Genomic DNA, 23,799 nt, shown 5'->3' on the forward strand with positions numbered 1-23,799 from the left:
TGTTCCTAGGGTGATAAAACAATGAACTGTACAAGGATGAAACTCGAACTGAGCTATGAGAAACATATTTGCTGTCAAAGGATCACACAAAATATGTAAACTGGTGTGTTATTTTATGGTTTTATTTCAGACAGCATCATCATTGTGACGAACGAATGAAATATAAAATATATAGGACATAAAGCAGATGCAATTCCAGATTGATACATTTCATGTAAACTCGGATTCTCTTAATCCACATTCATCATAATGTATGCTTTATGCAATTAAAGTTTGTATTTGAAACACACAGCGATACTGTCAAAAAAAGAAAAGAGTGCAGGATGAGTGATCAGTAGAGTACATGGCCTGTGATTACTTCAAGAGCGCATCTGGCTTGCAGTCAGTTACCATGAATGCAAATTACATTCTACATTGCTGATGTTTATTTCCCAGAAAATAAAAAACAGAATTATATGGTTAATGTCAAAATAATGAAGAGCAAAGCCCTTTCTGTATACAGCTCACAGGCATTAGTTACATTTCAAAAATGGTCTGTTCACGAGTCACTGTTCACCGATAGATCTTCTGGCATGTGACAAGATACTCTGGGTATGCCTGTGTATCGTTAAAGATGACGAACAGTGTTGGTGACGTGACTTTATCAGCCACACTGTCATATCTCAGGGGAATCGCTGAGCTCTCCTTCAGCGGTGCAGTTTTCATTTCATGTTTCCCCACAGTGTAGTCTCCTGTCAGGACTTTGGCCATAAATATAAACTTGTGTCCATCAGCATTGGGAGGGGAGTATGTGTCCGAGACAGACAGTGCAGAGTTAACGGCAAAGTAGACCCCCTGGCCATACACAGTAGCTGTGGAAAAAAATACTTTATATTACCCTTCTCTGATTGATGGATAAATCATAATTTCATGGAAGTGTTTCAAACGTTGATTAGGAATTATTAAAATGTCTCTGTGTGTGTGTTCTGTGTTGAATATTGAATATAAATATGCATTTAATTAAAGGATTCAAAGCTTAAAATAAGTCTATCAATGAAATGGACATGAAAACAGCCATCACACACACACACACACACACACACCGTTTTTCCCGCAGAAGCTTCTGTTGAAGCCGTGGATGCAGATCTCCTTCACGCTAGTCTCACTGGTACCATGAAAGAGTGTGCGCTCCACCTGAGGGTCCGTGGAGGTCTGCTGCATGCTGGCTTTCTTCAGCTTGTACTGGTTGTACAGCAGCGCGTTCATCAGCTTCTCCACCTGCAAGACGGCTTGTATTAGATCACTGGGCTCTAGTTTAAAGACACCTGGGAAGTATGTGCAGCTTTAGAGCCTTAACATTAATAGGCACTTTTTAATCACACATTTTCCCATCTGTATTAGGCCTAGATATATGCAGCCCACTTATGCCAACATGTAATGGGAATTTTAAATACATGCATAAAGAAGACTTAAAGAAAGATGATCTAGATCTATATTCTTGTTTAATAATACCAAAATGTATGCAGTAAATCACAGGATTTAAAGCAGTGTCTGAAACCGATATATGGTCATGGTTATGGTTTGGTTATGGTTATGGTCAAAAGGGACTTACAGAATATGAACATTAATATCGATTACTGGCCCACACCAGAAATAAGGCACAGTGCCAGAGAATTTTAAACCCTGTACAATGTCAGGAAAAGCCTTAGACATCACCACAGAATTGCCAGGCAAACTGTATTGAAAACCCCCCAAAAAGTGTTGAATTTCAGTGAGATCATATGACAGAGCCTTACTTTAATAATCTTGATTTTGTTGTGGAATTCCTGGATGCTTTCATAGAACTCTTTTACCACGTCCTGAAACTCGTCCGAGCTCTCATCCACCTGGGCCACATCAGGCAGGCTGGACAAGAGGCTGAACTCTTCCTCTGTTTGAAGCAGAAGACAGACATCAATATAACCCTTATGTCAGTTGCACATTAAGAGCTACAGCTCTTACAGCTAATGGATGTTGATGCTAAAGATGCATCCACATTATCCCTACCTGGAACAACCACAGTGAGGTCCGCCGAGTTGAGTAACTGCCTGGCAATGGCCATCGATTTCCCGGACGCTACATTTATCTCCTGCATCTTCTCTAAGTCAATGACGTGAGGCTGATGATCAAGCAGAATATCAATTTTCCTCTGTCTCATCTTCCAAGCATTTTCTAGATAAACAGTGGCCTCGGGAGGATATGGGGTGGCCGCTGCCACCGCCCCTTGTTCGTGCCACACCCACTGCACCGTCTTCAGGATCTCCGCGTCCGACGTCACGTTGCACATCCTCTTCGCAAGGTCCCTCACAGTTGGCACCGCTTCTGCGACAAAGTCCTTGAAACCAGAGATGATCGCCGTGGTTCCTTCCACGCGGATGTCCACGGCGTGCTTCCTCCTGATGAGGTCCAGGCACCTCTGGTGGTGGGCGGTCAGGTTCTTCAGGTTCCTGCTCTCTACCTTCTCCTCGCACTGCCTCAGGCCTACCTTCTTCCCCAGGGCAATGTCAGTGCGGATCAGGTCATGGGTGTAAGTGGCGAAAACGAAGATCTCTGCTACGTTAGCAGCCCGTATGGCATCCTGCAGGGACAGCTCCATGGCCTGCTTCAGCTGGGACTGTTCACTGGCTGGGCTGAAGGCAGCAGCTGCCGAAAAGTCCCGCAAGGAGAGCTCCAGAACTTTCTGCAGCTCGTCCTCTTCGTCTTCTTCTGGAGCAGACCTCTTGGCGCTGCTCTCCATGGAGTACTGGATGGCGAGGGACATCCGGGCGTCCTCGTCCAGGCTGGAGGCGTCCATGGCTTCAAGGGACTGCTGCGTGGCCAAGCCAAGCCCAGCATCCTCAGGCACCAGAGGCGACGGCTCAGACCCGGTCAGAGGGCTGGCCTGTGGGCTCGCTTCAGTCTGCATGGCTGAAGCATCTGTGCCATCAAGGGCTGCTCCTCCACTGGCTGTGTAAATATCCTCTTCAGACGTCATGTGTTGCGAGGTTAAGCTAGTACGTTTATCAGATGAGTTGACATCAATGACGGACAAAAGCTGCTTTGCCTCTTCTATACGAGCTGGGTAATATGAACAGAAAAATCGATAGAAATTAAGACTCATGTGACATAATGATGATGAATGCAGTTCAAATGTACTCAAGAACATCTCCTAACACCTACATCTTTCCATTCCACGATCAGCAACAAGAGCTGTTGGCGTGAAACTGGAAGCCAAGGCATCACCAATCCTCAGGAAGTTTTCCTGGGCCATTATTTTCCAACCAGACTCGAAGATGTCCTAATAATAGAATACAGTATATTTCCACAACAGTCCACAAATCCGAATTCACTAGAGAAATAAGCATTGCATCCAAATTGACTCAATCCCCAAAATACCAGCAACTCAGCAAGAATATCTATGCCATCTTGAGTTTATATTTGTCTATCATCAACCAATTACTAATACTATTAATCAAACAACACAATACAACACAATAACACAATATAAAGTAAAGTAAATTAAAGTAACAATTCAGAAGACAAATGACACATGGTATATTCATATGGTATAATATTCACCTCCTCCTCCAAGGGCTCCCAGTGGACCTTGTCCATACTGACGTACACCTGGAACTTGGCCTGCAGCTCAGCCAGGATGCTGGAGCCCTCCTGCTCCACCAGGAAGCGGGCCACGCCGGGCTGGCGCACCGTGATGGTTTTGGTACAGATGGATTCCACCACGGCACGCAGAACCTCCTCAGCCATCTGACACTCTCCTGCATTACCACTGATCTAGGAACAACAGGAGGGGGAAGAGGACATGAACACAAATTGTGGAGCATAGACAACAATAACAGAAATTTCGATGTCTATTAAATACAATTCTAAAGTACCGTATTTTCCGGACCATAAGTCACACTTTTTTTCATAGTTTGGCTGGTCCTGCGACTCAGGTGCAACATATATATATTTATATATATGTTTTTTTCCTCTTCATGACACATTTTTTGACTGGTGCGACTTATAGTCCGGAAAATACGGTAATATTTGTATTGATAAGAAAACAAAAAAAACATACAGTTAATCCATCTCCTGTTTCCAGAGGGAACAAGGTGACCTGGTCCATATCAGCCAGAAGCTGCTCACAGTGGATCTGCAAATACTTCAGCCTGCCTGGCTCCATGGAGATCACCGTCTCCCTTTGGATAGGGGTGCTTAGGAACTGGATGATTTTAGTTTGTGTCTCATCCTCCATGCCTGTCAGGTTTATCACAGTGATTTTCGCCCCTCCATCGGTCACTCTGGCCGAACAGAAGCTGAGGGCCTGGAGGAAGGTGGACCATTCTTGACAGTAGAGGTTGCATTCATAGTCTCTCTGTACTGGTATACTAAACTCGGAGATCTGAGACTTGATCAACTGGCAAGACCCGTTGGCCATACTTAATGATAGGGATGTTACAGACACCGCGCCGTCCGTCACAGTGTAAGTCGACAGCAGTCCCTGATCTTTCAGTGTCTGAAGGAGCCTGGCTTTGACATCCTCTCTAGCCAAAAACTCAGCCTTGTGCGGCTCAAGGGGCAAAGGACTCTGAGCAATGCCGCCAAGAAACTCTAAGACTGAGCTCTTGAGCTTGTCCACCCCGAGCTGGTCAGGTGCAGAAATGGACACTCCATCTTTAGTGATGCTCAGTTTAGAGCTGAAATGTGCTGTTTGGAGCTCCTGCAGCCTACAGCTCTTCTCCAAAAGAGACAGTTTGACTGGGTCAGAGACAGCAATGCTGCTGCTCACAAGCCCAGCGCTCACACTTGGAGCTTGCTTGGGTTTGGTGCCGGCTGCTGCTGCAGGGGACGTTGCTGCTATTGGAGCTGCTGCTTTGCTACCAGGACCTACTCCTTGGGCCTGGCTGGGACTGGGAGGTTCTGATGTGGTTGATCTTCTGGCCAGGCTGGCTGGGATTGTCTGCTGAGTGAACTGTGCATGGGCAACAACCAGAGGTGTCGCTTGTGCACCGGGGCTGACTGGGTGTCTAGGGGGCTCTATGGTAACCGGCGTTGGATCGATCTCCATGGGAACAGAATTAGAGGTTCCGTTAACGCAGGGACCAGATAGGGGAATGTTCTCTGGCAAAAGAGCAGTGAAATAAGGCTTCACATTCAATGTTGTATTGTCCACTATGTGGGTCTTTGTTACAACTTTGTCCACCGCTGTAAAAAAAAACACACACACAGAAAACTTTTACAATCTTAACCAGACAACAGTATACACATCAAATTGACCCCTCGAAATAATTTTACACTCAAAACTCAAACATTTTTAAGATCACACAATCAAAAGTATGGCCATTTGTCTTACATTCAAAGTCCTTGAAGGAGACTCTGGCGATGCCCTCTGCCACCATTTCGACATTGGTCACCTCCTCACCTCCACCGCGATTGCTCTCAAAATACAAGCTCAGCATTTCCTCTGAGGTGCTTGGGTGCAGGTTCTCCACCAAGATGGAGTCAGTGCGTTCCAGCCTCTCTAGGCAGAGCTTGGCTCCATCCAGAGGTCTCTTAGAGACTTTGGCACAGACGCTCTGAAAATCTGGTATTTTTTTTAGTGGGGGGAAAGACAATTGCAATAGTGTCAGATCACAGTAGTTCACATCACATTCAGTTCTTGTGTGGAACATTCCAAATCATAGACCTATTCAGTTGATGCATTAAAACAATGTTGCTGAAAATATCTTGCTCACGGGAAAACCTTACATTTACTAAGATGCCTATGATACAACGACTGCTGCAAAAAAAAGGCATGGACATTGTAAGCTCATTTAAAAAAAATAAAGCAACAAGGAGGAATCACGGAACACATTCAACCAAATACCATGTGTGTGTTCTAGGCTGCATAGAATACTGCATAGAATATGACTCCAATTTGAACATAACATCTCTCATTTCCACTAATTTTGGCTTTTGCCGCATTTTGAGTTATGTAACGGAAGACCATTGGAGCCATGCTGTCCATGCCTGTTACAGACATTGCTATTGGTACAAAATGGTTTAACCTTCGGAGATGGGTTGGAGAAACTGGATTACGACCAAGTTTTTCCCTGGTGATGGAAAGAGCTTGTATTCGTCAGTCTCCAATCCAATGACATTCTCCACGTAGAGTTCCACCAGCTCGGTGCTGGTATGAGGGTCCAGGCCACGCAGTAGGAACCTTTGAGGATCGCTGGGGGCTTTACGTTGAACTTTCAAGGTGGCCCCACTAAGGATGTGGGAAGATTTGGAGAAAACTCGTGCAGCATCTGTTTAGAAATCAGAAAGACATAAAACCAGCTACCAACAAAAAAATACAACAAAAACAACTACCAGCAGAAATGATCAACACTAAAGAGCATATCAACACTAAAGAGCATGACTGCACAAATCAAAATGCATCATTCAAGAGTTCTTTCAACAGCAATTCTGTAAGTAGCTTAAATTATAGTTAAACTGGGTACCACCTACCATTAGCATCTTCAAATACTATTGTAGCCTTTCCTCCCTGTCTGTCCACAGACGTGAGAGGACCTCCCCCAGACCGTTTGTTCTCAAAGTACAGTGACAGCAAATCATCATCGATGGACGTAGGAATGTTGAGCACCTCTAAGGTTCGTTCCTCCAGGATATCATCTCCCATTCTGATAGACAAGAAGGAAGACGTAAAAAAATGAGGTGGTCTATCTGGTTCGGCCTCTGCAAAGGCCTACACAAATTCAGAGAGTAGTTTAATCAATAACTACTAGATCATTCAGTGTGCCCAAACCATTATCAATTCAATCGAGTCATTCAGCAGTAGGCCCTACCTTGCCTATAACAACCTGACAAATAACAAATGACTGTGTATTTAAACGATCATATCATATCATTCTAATGTAGCAAGAGCACTGAAAGACATGTTGAGAATGTCTGGTTGCAACAAAACTTGCCCAAGGCAAACACTTATCGCGACATCTGATTGTACCGTGTATTTTAACTTACAGTGTTGTAAATTTGCCACGACCAACCAGATATGGCACTTCATTATATTGAGTTACACACAATTAATTTACTCTGAAATACACTAACAACAACAACCCATGTCGTAGAACATACACAAGTAACTCTGTTTTAACTAACAATTTTAATAAGAGAAATGCAATCTAATTACAACCAAATATTTGCAGCCAATATGTTTTACCTCATAACAGACTATATTTTGTCTTGTCTTGCCACCGACAGACAGCTAGCTTGCTTGCTAACTAACTAACTAACGAGGAAAAGAAACCGAAAGCTGCACACAAGCCAATAAGATTACATGGATATCTAGAAACCCAAAGAATAACACGATTTTTTGCCAACCTCTTGGTTTAAAACGTAGAATTGTGTTCTGCAATCTTTCAAAATGAACTGTTTTCGTCTATTTAGTAATTTAATGAACTCACTTGAGTTTAGCAGACTTCGTTCAGATCATGAGGAGTGTTTGGTGTTTTCATGTCTTACTTCCTGGTTCCTGCTGCAACCATAGACATAATATATGGCTGCAACAGCCAAGTGCAAGGTTCAACTGACGGATCTGTAGGGCTGCGCGCACATTGGGCAGAAAAATAGGATAGGCTACATGCCTGGCAAAATATTTATTGATTAACTAAATGTAGATGAACGAATATTAAGGAATATTTACGACGTATTGATGACGTTATCTGAGGAGATTAAACCATTAGCATCTCTTCCTTGCCGACCAATTAGAATACTATAAGCAGTTTGCATTGTGGTGCCTAGGCTACTAGGAATTGATGGTTGCAAGTTTTGATTGGGCTTCCCCCATGTAATTACATCCATTACTCTCTGTGGCGTGGCGTAGTCGAAAACACACAATTATGTCATTGACAGTGGCATAAAGCTTTCAGACAGCGGGCCCTTTGTACTGCAAAATTCTTCGGATGTCTTGTACTTTTAATACACCTATATCTATACAAATTTGAAGAGTTGGCAATAATAGGATTTGGTCTTGTCCCTTTTTGTGTTGAAATGTGAATACTCTTGCTAAGCACTTGAAACTACAACAACTGTCATGAAATAAGTAGTGAATCTGAAAGAAAGGTAGGGGTATCATGTTTTGCCATGACTGTATAAAATGTATGGCCTCAATGTTTGTACAAAATCAACATACAGTAGAGTACCCTAACCCTACTACAATATCCGTACGATTTATTTAGTGCCCGATTGTGCCAATAAGTACCAGTATATGCATGCACCGCATTACTGTATCCCCTGACATATTTTACTGTTCCAATCTGTTGGAGTTGGGTGTGTGCAATCTCACTGCCTGTGATAAATGTTGGAAAATGTAAAACTGGAACTGAAAATGGAGGTGTATATTCCCTACCTTTAAATATTCTGAATACTGTGAATCTGTCCAAGTATTCCAACAAAATCATTACAGAAGCCGGTATTCTGACTGTCACTGTGACCATAGGGACTCTCTGTTGAAAGGTGAAGTAGGCTACTCACTTTGGTATTCATAATTTCCCTGGGAGAGGCAACAATTTGAAAACTACTTGACAAGTTGTTTCTAAGAACTGGTTTCATCAGAGAGCACAGGGTGTCAGTATACATGTTCTGATATCAGATGCTGGTGGAACCATACAGTACACAACATTTAGACCAAGGGCCTTGGGTTTACATCTGGGACCCCTCAAAATTATAATTCATATTTTCCAGCCATCGAGGAGTACCAATTTTTTTTCAGCCACATGAATGTGTGCATGTAAGGGTTTAATGCGATGTAATGTAATTGATGAATGCCACACCAGAAAGCAGCTGCTTCCTTTTCAACATTTACCAAAGAATGCTTGCCAACAGAATTTTGTAAAGCACCGTTTCCACTTTTGTACAGTAGACGGCAGTAACAAGCTACACGACGATTGGCCGAAACTAAATGGACATAACTGCGCATGCGTTTAACTTCAACGTGTTCTTTCCCTTTACCATGCATGTAGTCAGCAGAGTAGAAGTCTAGTTGATGTAGTGCTCATAAGAAGATCGAGAATAAGTCAACACAATGGCAAGTTTTAGACGGATTTGTAGGAGAGCGTTTTTGAGCTATGCTGTTAGTTGATGGGTAAACTCTGATCTGATGTGTGATATTCAATCGTCTCAACTTCTCGATGATTAGCAGGCAACGTTGTGTGAATGAAACAGGAAACAGGCCTAACATACCACGTGGGTATTAATGGGCCGAAATGATGAGGTATGTTTAATTAACAAGTTTGTAGGTTATCATATCAACTAGCGATAGTTCATTTGGAAATTAAACGTATCTTATAACACAGTAAAGTAGTTAGTATACTGTTGGTGGTTCTCTGCACTGCAGGCTGTTCAGCGAGGCTTTGCCTTGGTGGCTCTGACCTTTCCTGTAATGTCTGCTAGAGAGAGCTGAGGTGGTTTGAGGCCTTGCTATCTCTCCTCCACGGCAAGGTTATAGAAACCTCAGACATTTAATATGAGACCAACTAACTAACATGCAGCTGTGTCCGCATCTTAAATGTGTGTTAATCTGAGAACATTTTATTTTTAAACAGATGGATGATCGCATCATACCTGTGTCATTCCATCCAAATCCTGATGTTGAAAGGCTGGAAAGAACTTTGCACTGGCTGAGACATGCAGCGGTAAGATCAACTTGCTCTTTTAATAAATATAACCAGCCTAATTTGACCCCAGGGATTAAAGTTAATATCAGGTTCTGCGTTATTTGGGCGAGTGCTTGTTTGGTCAAAATAAGAAAATGGACAATTATAGTGTTTTGGCTGACTTCAGGCACAGACATTTCCCTTAAGCACCGTGATTCTATAGCATAAGTGTTGACAAAGTGTCCTGTTAAGTTTCTGCAGGCTGTTCAGCGAGGCTTTGCCTTGGTGGCTCTGACCTTTCCTGTAGTGTCTGCTAGAGAGATCTGAGGTGGTTTGAGGCCCTGCTGTGTCTCATCCATGGCAAGGTTATAGAATCCTCAGACATTCAATGTGTATGGCCAACCTGATGTGGTTTAGATCTTTGTTAAATTTGTCATGCCGGTTTATTTATTCTGTAGTATTTATCTGTTAATCTGAACAAAACTGTTTTTATAGACAGGTACTCCATGGATGACATGCAGAGCAACGGGGTGAAACATTGATTGTCTATAGCAGCTAATGACCAAAGAGGACATGAATATGCCACATCCGCATGGGATTTAACAAGCCATGGTAAGGATGCCTGTCACTTCTGACTTTAAACGGTGCGTTGGTTTTCTGCAGGCCGTTCAGCGAGGCTTTGCCTGCGGTGGCTCTGACCTTTCCTGTAGTGTCTGCTAGAGAGATATGAGTTGGTTTGAGGCCTTGCTGTGTCTCCTCCATGGCAAGGTTATATAAACCTCAGACAATCAATGTGCTTGGCTAACCTGATGTGACTTTGGTCATAATGATAATTTGTGTTATCCATTAAATTTGGGTTGACAAGCAGGCTTATTGCTTTAGTGCCTGAAGTATTTATTAATCTGAACAAAATATTATTTTTTACAGATGGTTGAACTCCTTGGAGGGCATGCAGAGCAACAGGGTGAAAAATGAATCGTCTACAGCTGCTAAAGACCAAAGAAGACAAGATGTCACACCAGCATGCAATTCAACAAACAACCGTAAGGACAACTTTCACTTCTGACTAAACCCTGCGTTGGTTTTCTGCAGGCTGTTCAGCGAGGCTTTGCCTGCGGTGGCTCTGACCTTTCCTGTAGTGTCTGCTAGAGAAATCTGTGGTGGTTTGAGGCCCTGCTGTGTCTCATCCATGGCAAGGTTATAGAATCCTCAGACATTTAATTTAATATGATCATTTACAAAGCTATCTTAATCAAATGATGGCTGAAACATATTCCTATTATGTATATTGAAGCCTGTACAAGTCCATATGCCTAGGCTATATAGTAATGACTGACTGGTACCATTAGGTCACAGCTAGCCATGGAAAAGTGGTTAACACCAATTTGTTTTTCTTTTCAGGGGTGAGCCTGGTGATGTCCTGGATCAAAGAAATAATTATCTTACAATACAATAAAGAACTGTCCAAGAAGTGCTGTGATAATTATTTGAAATGCGTGTTGGGGAAGTCTTGAGTGCTGTGCGGAGTTGGGGACCGTAAAGTTGAACTTAATTAGAAATGTATTAGAGATACAATTCATTAATTATTTATGGATCCTCACATCAGAACTGTCAGATGGCCCTGTCTGTGTCTTCTCAAGTGTCGTTAGTTTCACCTTGTACGCCTTTGGTGTGTGCTAATAAACCATTCTATGGAAAAATAAAGGCCCATTTTTAAGTAAATATCTGTTAATAATAGGAAATTACATACATGGAAGATGGTTTCCCTATGCTCTCCTGTAGTCTCCATCCACTCTGATTAATTGGTTCATATTTTCTATTCCATGAAGCATAGGCAAAGTTATTATTGCCTATGTTTAGCTATTAAAATCTCTGAAATCAATCAGAATGTAAAAGGGAAATATACCTCTGGTGCAAACTCCACATGTACCAAAGGGAAAGGACTGTAATAGAAAAAGGTGTTTTGGGCTACTGGTTTCTGAGGGGGAGAGTTAGTACTTTTGGCTTATCTCCATGGGCTTTGTGATCTTCCAGACAATTTAGATGCCAAAAAAAATGTAACATATGGAAGGCAAAAAGGCTTTTTATAGTTTAAGAAACAACATAATGGGAGTTAAGAAAGCATCTTTATTTGGAACAACAAAATTACCTACACATGCCTTTAAACGTTTAGATTTCCCCCATGAATTGTTTATTACAATGTGATATATTTGTAACACAGAGACAGAATTACAGTCCAGAAACAATATAAACTATTCTGCGAAAACAGTAATTTTGAAACATGACGGTACCATTTAAATGAGCATATTAGTGTTAAATTAATGTTAACATAATTTAATAATAATGAATACCTAGTACATAATATCTAAATGTACATACATTTTAAGGCCTAGAAATAATATACCAGTAATACAATTTAAACAGCTTATGGAAACCGTGTTATTTCAGCAAATATCCCTGATTCCAGGAGAGCTCCCATTCTATTAGACCCACTGCTAACAATTTCTGCTCACAAAATCTGAGTTTCTAAAAACACAGTGAAAACAAAAACCACAGGTCATTTGACAAATTCTCATCAAAAAAGTTATGTAGGCCTACATCTTCTTGCTAAAAAATGCAGTCAAAGGTATGATTCATCAATTCTACAAGTAATGATATAACAATGTGAGATTCACAAGTGGCATATTTATTTGATGGCTGTGGTGTACATACTTGCAAATTATAGGGTATGTTCAAAACACATTCAGTTTGTTTACAAATCATACAACACACTCTACTTCAACATGTTTTGCCAAAATAACTATACAGTTAGCCACTCTAGTGTGATCTGATCTCCCATTTGTTAGGACTTTATGACCTAATAGAGACCATACTTGAATGGTCTTGAAGCCTACTTCATACAATCAACATTTCTTCAAATCTCCATGCAGGACAAATAAGAATACACTAATTTCACATTCCATTTATGGCCAGTCAATTGAACAGGGCACAGAGTTAGGATTCATTGAACCAAAGTCCAAATCATTTTTGAAGTTCTTGTGGACTGCTGAATGTCTCATAAACATTAGCTGCAAATTTCTTAACCTGGTCAATCAACAGGAGGTCTTGGACAAAATGACTGGGTATTTCACTGCATATTGAATGAATCTGTCCGTTGACAATAGGGATGATTTTGGCAAGTGGAAGACGTTCAAGAGAGAGATTTCCAGATGCTTCTAGAGATGTGGGACATCCCTGTGGCAGATGAAAGAACTCCGCCATGTTATCAAGGAAGCGACTAAACCCTCTGCGCAGACAAGTGTTGAGTACCATGTTGAAGTCAGGGGTTTCCAACATGTCTCTGGTTTCATTCAGCAGCTTAAGAGTCATGTCATCATTCCCATTCGAACCACACACCTGAGCCTCAAGTGTATTCTCCTCGTCTGGCATCAAATACCACGAGAGAGGCTTGTGTGATGCTTTTCCGAAGCCCTCCTCTACACGTTGTCTGATGCTCTCTAGCTGCTGGTCCAACTCCTGTAGTGACAGATGCTGCTTTAGAGACATGCCTCCCATCACATCTTGTACTGCTTTTTTCACTACAGTCATCAACTCATTCAGCCCATCTCCAAGAAGATGCTGAATACTAGACAAGTACTGTTGTTGAACTTCAGGTGGTGCAAATGGGACCATTCCAGTTTTATTCACGGAGTTATCCAAGTACAGGTAACCACCAATGATGTTGAGCTGAACTCGCAGTAGAACAACCAACATGCACGTACTGTACACAGCTACTACACTTCTGGCAAAACTGATTATTTTAAGATCCTCCCAGATTTCAAACTTGTTCGCTGGTCGTGTCTTCAGCAACGACGTAAGGCTCTCTGAATCTAAGCGGATAATAATGGCTTCTTTAAGAGATGGCAGCATAGACAGAACAGTCATATTGCATGTCCTCTGGTTACTTTCAAAGTGATACTGCCGTCTGGCTTGAGTAATGTATTCTGTAGCCTCTTTTTCCTGAAATTCCTGTAACTTTCTCTGGGCATATTTACTCAGTAGGTATCCTCCTCCAACGAGAACACCAGCGAAGAGGAACTTCTTTTTGTGGCGCTTGAGGTAACTCCACGGAGACAGCATAATGTTATTCCAAATCTCAGATTCAAGGAAGAGGGTGGTAGATTTACATTAGCGTTAATTGTTCTAAAGTTTTTTAAGATTAGAAGTCTACTAGCCCCCTGTATGTCGCGTGGCCTGCTGGTAGTTCCTGGTTCATTCAGATTTGACTCTTTTCAAGCGCCATCTGATGTCACTGGAATATATCGTTAGGTCATCATTTCGCGACGGAATTTGGAAATGGCGGTCGAGATAGGAGAACGATGGAAACAAGAGCTCCCTAATCATGACATCTTCAGTAAATTACAAGACAAATTTAGTTCTGAATACCAGGCATCTAAAAGATCTAAAAATCTCACATTCTGTGTAGATAGAGATTTCTTTATTTGGGATGATGCAGATTGTGTCTTCTACGCAACAAACCTGGGGGAGCTGAACATCGAAGATGGGCTGAACAGCTCAAAGCATCAAGTAACTTAGACTAACTTACTTTATGTTATTGTTGTTTTTGTTTCTGCTATACTACCGTTACAGTTCGTCAACTTCTTGTGTACTTATCTGGTTTGCGTCATATACGTGTATCCCTATTAATATACTATCTATGACTGATCGTCGTTTTATCAGATCCTAGCGATCTGGCTGGCTGGCTACTCTGTTTCTTGTTTACACTGTCCTGAGTTGTTATCTGATATTCACATTCCTCATTCTTCATGTATGTGTTATGTATAATGTTTACTGACTAACAGTGTTGAGTAATCGAACCTGGTCATATTATAATGAGGTAATGTGCTTTTTCAGACTCTGCTTTGTATCAACCCTCCTATGTTTGAAGTGTGTGAGGTGCTGCTGAGCCCCACGCAATCCCACGTAGCCCTCGTAGGTCAACGGGGCATCACGGTCCTCGAACTACCCCAACGCTGGGGTAAGAAGTCCGAATTTGAGGGTGGACGAATCCAAATCAACTGCAAGTAAGTTTTTTTTTTTTTTTTTTTTTTAAGCTTGCTGAGCTATGCTTTGTCTTGCCATAGCTGCATCGCTGGACAGTGCTTTCAACCAAATTGAACTTAAGTGACCACTGAAATTCTCTGATATTTGATTCAAAATCTTCTTTGTCTTGGGTGGATCTTTTGGTATTTACCTCATCTCTATGCCCTTATTGCGATTCTACCTATAACAGACAGAGTTGTGAATGACATTAAAAATGTTATAATTCTTGCTTTTAAATTCAACTCTGTTCAGATTGTGCTGTTTAGCGTTTCTCCTTGGTGATGAGGAGCTGGCCCTCATGAAAGGCTTGTGTCTTGTGTGACAGGACCATCCCTGTGGCAGAGCGTCTGTTCACCAGTTCAGTGTCAGTCACGCTGCGGCAGGCCGTGTGGTACCCCAGTGAAGCAGAAGAGCCACACCTGGTGCTGCTGACCTCCGATAACACCATCAGGTGAGTGACGTCAAGTGTAACCCTGCTCTCTATGGTGGTCAGTGTGTTGCACAGCACTGCGAGGCATGTAGGGCTGCACGATTGGAGACAGAGTTGCAAGATGCATGATTCATTTTAGCCTTTGCAATTGTAGCTAATTGCATTTGTTGAAATTGTGATTTTGATTGAAAATTGATTGTGCAGCCCTAAACAGCTAGATGCATCTGATGAAAGCAAAGCAGGATATTAACTTGCAATGTCATTCAATTGTCTGATAGTAATTATAGGACCCTGGGTTTTAATAGCATTTTTCCTCTGCAGGTTCTACAGCCTTAAAGAACCACAGAACTCAGCCAAGGTTCTGTCAGTGGCGCAGGCAGAGGATGATAGCCGGACACAGACACGAGGGTAAGCTCAGTGTCCAGTCAAGTGTGTGTTGACATCATTGTCAAGTCTTTGCACCTTTCTTGTTGTGCCAGAGGTGTCATTGGATTTTCTTTTTAACTAACCCTGTCTGACAGTTTGAAGCCAGTTATGTCAAAGTCTGTTTTCATATGTCCAGGCGTTCCTACGCAGCCTCTTTGGGTGAGATTGCCGTGGCTTTTGACTTTGGGTCACGTGCCAATGCTTCCCGCCTTCTGACGAGCCAGCGTCTCAAAGATGAGGCGATAGTTTATCCCCTCTACATCCTCTATGAGAATGGAGAGACCTTTCTCAGCTACGTCTCCCTAGCTCACAGGTATGGCAGATGATCAAGAAAAGCTGTTTATGACGTGTGGTTTACTTTTGCCTTTATGTCATGATGGTATATGCTATAATAGTAGTCTAGGAATTCTTTTCTACAACTGTGCTGCCTGTGTCCAACTAAAAGGTGTGCCATTTACAGATGAAATAAGTATAATTGTACAAAGAAATCATAGTGAAGTCATAATGTGATAGAAGCAGCTGCCAAAAGTATGTTTGAAGGTATGCTATTATTAACATCCTTCTTTTAAGTTGATAATGAGATGCATTCCTTTAACAGTAAGTTTAAAGCATGGGAGACAATACAGTATGATGCAACCTGCATAAATAAGTATCATTGGCAGTCATTCATTGGCATAATCATTGCCATTATCATTGGCACTGGCATAATCTCCTCCTTTAGTGTGGGTTGCCTGGGAAAGATCCTCGGTCCTCTTCCTATGATTCCCGCTGCGGAGGATAACTACGGTTACGACGCCTGTGCGCTGCTCTGTTTGCCCTCTGTGCCCGGCATCCTGGTCATCGCCACAGAAACGGGTACACTGTATCACTGCATCGTGCTGGAAAGTGATGAAGATGAGGATGGTGGTGTAAGTACTACAGATATTTGTGCACTTGTTGGTTGTCATTATACAAGCCTCTCATCATCAGTTAGGTTATGGTCATGTATATATTAACAGCGCTAGTACCCATAGTACAACTTTATCTTTAACTGACCTGATATTCCTAGATCAGGATTCATTAACACTCCCTCTTATTAAAGCATAGGTTTTTACTGTAAAAGAAGTGTGTGCTTGTTATATAATTGGGTATATATTGTCTGTAAATATAATTTAATGCAAACGATATTCTGAATGTCTGACTGCAATAGAGCAGTATGTATTTATGACTGATGGAATCAGATGTGTATGTGTTCCAGCTGGTGGAGAGGTGGTCCAGGGGCTCTGAGGTCGTGCCCTCTCTGTACGTGTTTGAGTGTGTGGAGCTGGAGCTTACCCTCAAACTGGCCCCCACAGAGGACGAGGAGGTGGTCGAGTCGGACTTTACCTGCCCAATCAGATTGAACAGAGGTCGGGAAGTCACGCTCCCTCACACTGTCATAGTCACTTCATCACTTGAAGTCACTTCATAGTCACTAGCACAATTCTGTCAAATATGATGCATGATCAGACCAGCACTTACTATTTAATACTCTTAACAGGTTTCAATAACATCATCAGTCTGATATGATGCATGATTAGCACTGGCTATATAGTACCATGGCACTTATTGCAAAGAGTAGGGGGTTCCCTGTTGTCCTGGATAATTTACCAACCTGGCTCATTCAATCTGGCCCCCTAATTATCCCCCAGTGTAATTTACACATTCACACCCTTACTCTCCACCTCAAGCTGGTGTGCGTTCTGGCGTATAATAGCTGCCGTGCATCACCCACATGGGTGCTACATATTGGTGATGGTTAGTGAGGTTCCCCCTTCACTGTGAAGCACTTTGACGTCTAGAAAAGCGTTATATAAATGTAACGTGTTGTGTTGTACTCTCTCCCACATCTAAATAACATTGTGTCAGTAAAATGTATGATCTGCAGTGGTGATTAATAAATACACTCACAGGTATCAATCATGTCTCTGTACAGATCCCCTGTGCCAGTACAGGTACCACTGCACGCATGAGGCAGGTGTGCACAGTGTAGGCCTGACATGGTTCAGCAAGCTGCGCAAGTTCCTCCAGTCAGGTGAGTGCAATCAGCTGGCCCTGAGGCCGATGTGTGTTTAAAGAGTGAGCAAAACACGTGTTTGTGTAGTTTCAAAAATCTTTTTTTGAAGAAAAAAAACTTCAAAAAATGACTGACTGCTCCATTTCTGATTCAAGGATTGATTTTTTTTTTATTTGTTTTTTTATAATTACTTTTATAAACGTTTAAATCCATGCAGTATTTTATATGCTCGTTTCACAAATGAACTGCAGGTTAGATTTGCCATGATGCAGTGTTTGTCTTTTCTATCCAGATGAAGAGGACAAGGACAGCCTCCAGGAGTTTGCAGCAGAGCAGAGATGTGTGGTGGAGCACATTCTGTGCACTAAACCTCTTAACAACAGGTAGACTAGAGATATATTCATATCAGTGTCAGCCCCCCATGGACAGTAGGCACAAATTGTCAGTTTTCACAGAAATAATAGATATCCAGAATAAAAGGGCCATAATTTAATAAAAGAAAAGGTAGAAGCTAGAAAAGGTAATCTCAGATTCTCGAAAAATCATGGTACTACCTTACATTTGATTAAACTGAGTTGGCATTGGTACAGTAAAAAAAAGTACAGTTTAAAAATGGGAATTTGTACTCTCAAGTTCCTTAACTGACTCCTATCTAACTATAAACTATTTAACCTGAACATCTTAAAAGTGATACATTTGTAATAATGTCTTGATTTGTAATATCGTCTTCTGTTTTGTTTCCTAGTTTCCCATCTCCAGTGCGGGGTTTCTGGATTGTGTCGGACCTCTCTCTAGACGCCTGCATGATCTGCATCACCAGCTCTTATGAGTGCCTACTGCTCCCTCTGCTGTACGGAACACCAAACTGCATTTGTCAATGACTTGTACTGGACATGCTCTTTTCAGCACACTGTAGTAGTGTACATCACTGTATGGAGTCTGTGCACTAGCTTACTTGAAGTCGGCAAACCAGTTTCCCGTTCGTTGACAATGCTGTCAACAAGCCAGTGTTGAAGCCAGTAATCTTAAGGATAATAGAAGTTAATAAGATGCATGGTACAAATATAACAGCATTCATTTTCAGTAGTTCTCATATGGCAAGGCACTCTCGGTCGCATTATCAAAGCCATTTGAAGGTTGTTTGTCTCTCTTTCTATTTTTTCCTCTTCATTTATTCACTCTATCTCTCGTGCCTTTTTTGATTTCACCATCTCTCATATGTGTATGTGAAATTGGCCCCATGTGCCATGGCAATTGACCTCCAGCCTGAGTGTGATTATTCTTGTCTGTGCATTTCAGGAGCGCCATTCGTCCTGCCTCACCCGCTCTGCTGTGCTCCCAGTCCGAGGCGGGGCCCGTGGGTTCTCCTCTGCGTGGACTGGCTGAGGACTCACTGGAGCAGCACATTCGCACGATTCTGACGCGCAGCTCAGCCAATCCGCTAACACTTAGGTAGGCAGCCTGCTACACTCACATCTGATTTTCTGTGAGCGTAATGCAAGCAGCTGTTTATTTACTTACAGATTTACCTCCATTAAAATTGTACTACAAAACTTAACAACACACACCTTTCCTCAAACAAATATCTTTATGACCAAATTGGCTTTATGTACTAACTCTATCAGGCCCTCAGGAGACTCTGTGAATGTGTACATGTATAGGTGCCCCCCTGTCGTCCTTACTTTGCAAAAATGTATAGAACTTACACGTGTCCTTCCTCAGGACTGGGGCGAGAGGTGACTCATCTTTGACCCCTGAGTGCCTGCAGCTGCTTAGCAGAGCCACTCAGGTGTTCCGGGAGGAGTACATCCTCAAGCAGGACCTGGCCCGTGAGGAGATGCAGAGGAGGTAAGGCAGGGCTGAATGACCTCAGGCACTGACTTAGCTCTAAATTCAGGTGTGGGCAGGGCTGAATGACCTCAGGCACTGACTTAGCTCTAAATTCAGGTGTGGGCAGGGCTGGACTGTGTAATGTTACAAAATACAACGGTTTTAAAAAAAAATAATTAAAACAAACGGATAACTGAAGGCGAGGAATTGGTCTTTGCTTTAAGCACTGGGTATAACACCACAGCCCAAGCACTGCACTGACTGCACTGATAGAGTAATTTCCTCTTGACACAAAGCTACACAAAGTCTATGGGCTGTACTCTGAAAACAAAACCACATGGTTGTATTTGTTTATTGAAAATGTCATAATTATACTATTCTGATGAGCTTGATGGAACGGCAAAAACGTTACAGTCTGTAGTTGACTACAGCTCTGGTCTGCCTAAATGGCTCAATATTGGTTGCATTTGTTTTCACCGAGTTGTCCCAAACAGGAAGTGGTTGCAATTATTATGAACCCATGGGGCTTTTCCCCAGGAGCTTTTTGGGGAAGCATGGGGCTTGTTCACCAGTTAGGAACTTTCCCCACTTAATCTGAGTTAACGTCACTAAACCACACACCACTAACCCGCACACACCACTAAACCCCTGGTGGTGTGTGTCATTAGGATTTACCAGCACACTGACTATGATTTGCACTGAACATCGCTGAACATGTTTTGGTGACATAATTCATGAACTGAATTAAAAGATGTTCACAAATGCTCAAATGGCTTTTGACTGTGCACTACACTGTCACAGTGAAATGGTTGCATGTTTTTTTTTTTTTTTTTTAACTCAAATTTGCACAAACCCTCCTTCTGTCTCACCCATTTCCTGATGCTTGTTCCAGGGTGAAGCTCCTGACGGCTCAGAAGAACAAGCAGCTAGAGGACTTGGCCCTGTGCAGGGAGGACAGGTATAGCATTGTATCTTATTACTGATGCATCAGGAGTTTAAATTCAGCATCCTACCTGATTACTTTGGGAGAGTTTAGAGTATCAGATTACTAATGGAGCATCCTACCAGCTTACTGATGGAGGATCCTGTCTACTGATACATCATGAGTTCAAATTAAACATCCTACTTGATTACTGGTGTTACATGCTACTCTGATCACTGGTGAAGCATCCTACCCAATTCGCTTTATTCACCCGGCGGCCAGAACGAGGCTACAGGGCATTACACATCAGCAAGTGTATGCTGTAGCCTCGTTCTGACCGCTGGCTGAATAAGGCGAATTGCTTTGTACCTGTCTATTGATACATCTCCGGTTCAAATTGAGCATCCAACCTGATTAGTGATACAGTATCCTAACCGGATTACTGGAATGTCCTACCTGGTTACTATTAGAACACCCTCTTACAGAAACATCAGGGGTTCAAATTTAGCTTCAAATGATAGATAGATGATGTTTTTCAATGAGTGTGCCTCCTAGAAGCTCATGATGTAAAGTTGTGAGGATTGGCAAGATTATGGGCACAACTCCCGAAGGGCAGCATGGTAGGATAGCTTTTAGATTAATTTGGCTTGTGTGCAATTTCATTTGGTGCTTCCTTGGTTTGCACTCAGAAATTAAGACACAGAATAATCATCCCTCAGTGGAGTGTTTATCATTATGTTCTTTTTTTATATTCCTAGGAAAAGTCTTTGTGAAACTGCAGAGCGTTTGGCTGATAAGTATGAGGATGCCAAATACCGGCAGGATGCCATCATGAAAAGGTACGGTATGCAACAGCACAAGAAGAACCACTAGGTTGTCACTTTTTGAGTCTGGCCCTGGCCACTTCTGTGTGAAAATGAAATATGTGGCTCTGTGACAACAAGCATAGAGGAATTGAGTGATTTTGAAATTATAGAGAAGCAAGTAGTGCTCATTTAGAGTTGAACATTTTTCCTCTATGCTTGTTGTCACAGAGCCACACATTTCATAGATCAAGTAAATGATGAACTTGTTATAATGTAAGGCAAGAGTACATGGTAGTTGAGAGATTTCTTTAGGATAGAGACAAAGTTACATACATTAATTTAGGTAATTTTGACACTCTGTCTCCTATCTCTCTCTCTCTCTCTCTCTCTCTCTCTCTCTCTCTCTCTCTCTCTCTCTCTCTCTGTGTGTGCATGTGCGTGCGTGCGTGTGTGTCCGTGTATGTGCGTGTGTTCACAGAGTGAAGCGTATCATGGGCTGCCAGCGCAGTCAGCTTCCGGTGATGTCCAACAGCGAGAAGGACATGAAAAAGGAGCTGCAGACCATCAGCGACCAGCTGCATCACCTTTGCAACGGCATCAAACAGGTAACGACAAGTACCAGCTCCTGCATACTGGAGCAAACATTTACATTCTTTTTAGTATGTGCCATCTGCTGTACTGTACATCTCTGGTCAGTTTTCACCTTCCTTTGCTAAGTCATATTTACATAATATTTACTAAACAATTGCATACAGTAAGCATGTTGTGTTCACTTCCAGGCATCTTTAGCCTGCTACTGTTTTGAGATGTTGCACGTCAAAGTTTGCATTCCAATAACAAAACCTGGAGTACATATCCATAGTCCAAAAATGCATACAGCTTGCGAAAAAATAAAGCCTGCCACATAATGTCAACAAATAAGAGAGAATATTTTAGTAACTCAGTTTAGACAAAAATGGCATATAGTACCGAGGGAAGGAATTGCACTAATCTGTGTATTTGGGATGTCACTGCAGGTAAACATGAAGAAGGAGTACCAGGTGAAGCAGATCAGCAAGGCAAATTCTCCTGCCAGACCCAGCATAGCACTGAACGTCCAGCAGAGGAAGCACGTTCAGGGGGTTCTCAAAGAACAGTACGTTTTTTGCAATATTGATTAGCAAATCAAGCAGAAAAACATCAATATTTACTGTTATACTGTTATCTACCGCTTTCTTATTTTAGTTTAGCTTTGAATATATTAAATAACGGTGGCTTTGGCAGTAATGGTTGTGTTGCAGCTGTAGTGATGTTAAGGACATAAAAGTGATTGAGGAACTCTTTAGTGATCTACAGCAGTGCATGCTTATATGATGTTATCGTTCTGTTTTATTTCTTTGACTGTATTTGTATAGGGATGTGCAGATATGAAGAAACATTAGTTTAAAGATATAAAACAAGAACTGCACGTAGTAATAGTTATGATGCAGCTGTAGTGATGTCGAGGACTTGAAAGTGATTCATGCAGCGGAGCCGGCTTGTGTTATTCACAGCTATGTATTTATTTGTGCCAAAGGCTATTTTACCTATCTTGACCACTGCCTTTTTTTCTTGAATGTGTTTATACAGGGGTGGACAGATTGCAGATATGATGAAACAGATAAAGGAACTGAAGAACCATGTCAATTTTTGAATACAGAGAAGAAAGCAAACTGTTTATTCTCTGGTTTTAACCAAGCCAGCAGTATAACAAAGTGGCTTGTATGATGACCAGACTTTGAAGAAGACAGAGCACTCCATTACATTTGTTACAAATGGACACACACATTGACCCAATCAAGAAAGACATATATTTTCCCCAAGCAGATCTTTCAGACCTCCGTACATTTTTCAGAGTTTGTACAGATTTGTGTATTGTATAGTTGGAGATATTCTGTATGGTGTTTTTACCCGTGTTATTTCTCATACAAGAGAAAAACACAGTGAACAAAAAAATAAAGAGCTCATTACTACAAAAATGTCTCATAGTTTCTACAGCCTTCAGACAGACAGTGTTGTCAGATGAGTGTTATATATGACCGTAAGAAGGCCATGCCAAGGTGTACTCCAGGTACATTGTTTTACCGGATGAATTCAAGTGGCCCTTGTTTAAATCAAGGGTAAAGTCTAGTCTAAACGTTATTCATTAACTTGGTAGAATTAATTGGCAATTTAATACAATGAGCAAAATTGTAAATACAATCATTACAAAAGTCATCTCAGTGCTCACTGACTTTGTTGATATCCCATCATTTAAATCAGTGCTGTAATTTCGTCATCTTTTTCAGTTAAAGTAAGATTAACATAATAAGTCGCTTTGGATAAAAAAGTGTCTGCTAAATGAATACATGTAAGATGAACGACATAAGATTGAGTAAAACTAATAATGTCAGTCTGTTACATTTCTAATTCAGAACTGAGTTGGTAACTACAGGCAGAAAGATGTACAGCCTAGGCTACTGATTGCATCGTATGTGTTTCCCAGTTTTATCCAGTTGAAAATGTAAATGAATATCAGGTGGCATACCAAGCACTGGTTTTAAAAAATATTACGGTGTAAAACTTGTGAAATGGCCTTATCCTATTTAAGTTTAAGCAGCTGTGCGGTAGATTCC

The 23,799-nt window shown here is 41.8% G+C and overlaps 3 protein-coding genes, 1 long non-coding RNA gene and 4 other non-coding genes across 10 annotated transcripts; 6 read left to right on the forward strand and 2 right to left on the reverse strand.

Annotated features, from left to right (window-relative positions):
- Nucleotides 1-96: 96 nt before the first annotated feature.
- parp10 (poly(ADP-ribose) polymerase family member 10) lies at nt 97-7,598 on the reverse strand. 3 transcript variants are annotated; one of them, XM_042076263.1, is made up of 11 exons: nt 7,446-7,598; nt 6,490-6,662; nt 6,045-6,287; nt 5,351-5,581; nt 4,076-5,202; nt 3,577-3,789; nt 3,178-3,295; nt 2,026-3,075; nt 1,776-1,909; nt 1,083-1,257; nt 97-851 (listed from the first exon to the last, which is right to left on the reverse strand). In XM_042076263.1, the coding sequence occupies exons 2-11, from the start codon at nt 6,659-6,661 to the stop codon at nt 553-555; spliced, it is 3,762 nt and encodes a 1,253-aa protein (XP_041932197.1). In that variant the 5' UTR covers nt 6,662; nt 7,446-7,598; the 3' UTR covers nt 97-552. The 3 variants fall into 3 exon arrangements, with proteins under 3 accessions (XP_041932197.1, XP_041932198.1, XP_041932196.1); XM_042076264.1 differs by having other exon boundaries at nt 7,363-7,464; XM_042076262.1 differs by lacking the exon at nt 7,446-7,598 and adding an exon at nt 7,202-7,280.
- Nucleotides 7,599-8,963: 1,365 nt separating this feature from the next.
- On the forward strand, nt 8,964-11,106 carry LOC121695489. The gene is made up of 5 exons (XR_006026088.1): nt 8,964-9,253; nt 9,585-9,674; nt 10,131-10,247; nt 10,563-10,678; nt 11,037-11,106. It is a non-coding gene; the product is annotated as an uncharacterized LOC121695489 (long non-coding RNA).
- Nucleotides 9,371-9,502, forward strand: LOC121696367. The gene has a single exon (XR_006026310.1). It is a non-coding gene; the product is annotated as a small nucleolar RNA SNORA9 (small nucleolar RNA).
- Nucleotides 9,891-10,022, forward strand: LOC121696366. Its single transcript, XR_006026309.1, has one exon. It is a non-coding gene; the product is annotated as a small nucleolar RNA SNORA9 (small nucleolar RNA).
- LOC121696364 lies at nt 10,293-10,425 on the forward strand. The gene has a single exon (XR_006026307.1). It is a non-coding gene; the product is annotated as a small nucleolar RNA SNORA9 (small nucleolar RNA).
- Nucleotides 10,722-10,854, forward strand: LOC121696365. Its single transcript, XR_006026308.1, has one exon. It is a non-coding gene; the product is annotated as a small nucleolar RNA SNORA9 (small nucleolar RNA).
- Nucleotides 11,107-11,742: 636 nt separating the features above from the next.
- pex3 (peroxisomal biogenesis factor 3) lies at nt 11,743-13,889 on the reverse strand. Its single transcript, XM_042076335.1, has one exon. The coding sequence runs from the start codon at nt 13,752-13,754 to the stop codon at nt 12,657-12,659; it is 1,098 nt and encodes a 365-aa protein (XP_041932269.1). The 5' UTR covers nt 13,755-13,889; the 3' UTR covers nt 11,743-12,656.
- Nucleotides 13,890-13,923: 34 nt separating this feature from the next.
- On the forward strand, nt 13,924-23,163 carry LOC121695445 (nucleoporin 88-like). Its single transcript, XM_042076298.1, has 17 exons — nt 13,924-14,201; nt 14,529-14,698; nt 15,043-15,168; nt 15,469-15,555; nt 15,710-15,886; nt 16,295-16,481; nt 16,811-16,961; nt 17,528-17,626; nt 17,901-17,991; nt 18,354-18,458; nt 18,908-19,060; nt 19,331-19,456; nt 20,331-20,396; nt 21,119-21,199; nt 21,645-21,771; nt 22,183-22,301; nt 22,775-23,163. The coding sequence occupies exons 1-17, from the start codon at nt 13,971-13,973 to the stop codon at nt 22,836-22,838; spliced, it is 2,160 nt and encodes a 719-aa protein (XP_041932232.1). The 5' UTR covers nt 13,924-13,970; the 3' UTR covers nt 22,839-23,163.
- The last annotated feature ends 636 nt before the right edge of the window (nt 23,164-23,799 follow it).

Source organism: Alosa sapidissima, chromosome 21 (assembly GCF_018492685.1).
Source record: "Alosa sapidissima isolate fAloSap1 chromosome 21, fAloSap1.pri, whole genome shotgun sequence".
Classification (NCBI taxonomy): domain Eukaryota; kingdom Metazoa; phylum Chordata; class Actinopteri; order Clupeiformes; family Clupeidae; genus Alosa; species Alosa sapidissima.

Excerpts from the sequence above, each read along its gene's own strand:
- parp10 (XM_042076262.1), bottom strand. Across the intron at positions 6,288-6,489 it reads AGTATTTGAAGATGCTAATG|ATGCTGCACGAGTTTTCTCC; the intron begins GTAGGTGGTACC and ends ATTTCTAAACAG. Across the intron at positions 3,790-4,075 it reads AAACAGGAGATGGATTAACT|ATCAGTGGTAATGCAGGAGA; the intron begins GTATGTTTTTTT and ends TGTTGTTCCTAG.
- pex3 (XM_042076335.1), bottom strand. The coding sequence starts at position 13,754 with ATGCTGTCTCCGTGGAGTTACCTCAAGCGCCACAAAAAGAAGTTCCTC.
- LOC121695445 (XM_042076298.1), top strand. The coding sequence starts at position 13,971 with ATGGCGGTCGAGATAGGAGAACGATGGAAACAAGAGCTCCCTAATCAT. Across the intron at positions 16,962-17,527 it reads CCCAATCAGATTGAACAGAG|ATCCCCTGTGCCAGTACAGG; the intron begins GTCGGGAAGTCA and ends GTCTCTGTACAG. Across the intron at positions 22,302-22,774 it reads CAGGGGGTTCTCAAAGAACA|GGGTGGACAGATTGCAGATA; the intron begins GTACGTTTTTTG and ends GTGTTTATACAG.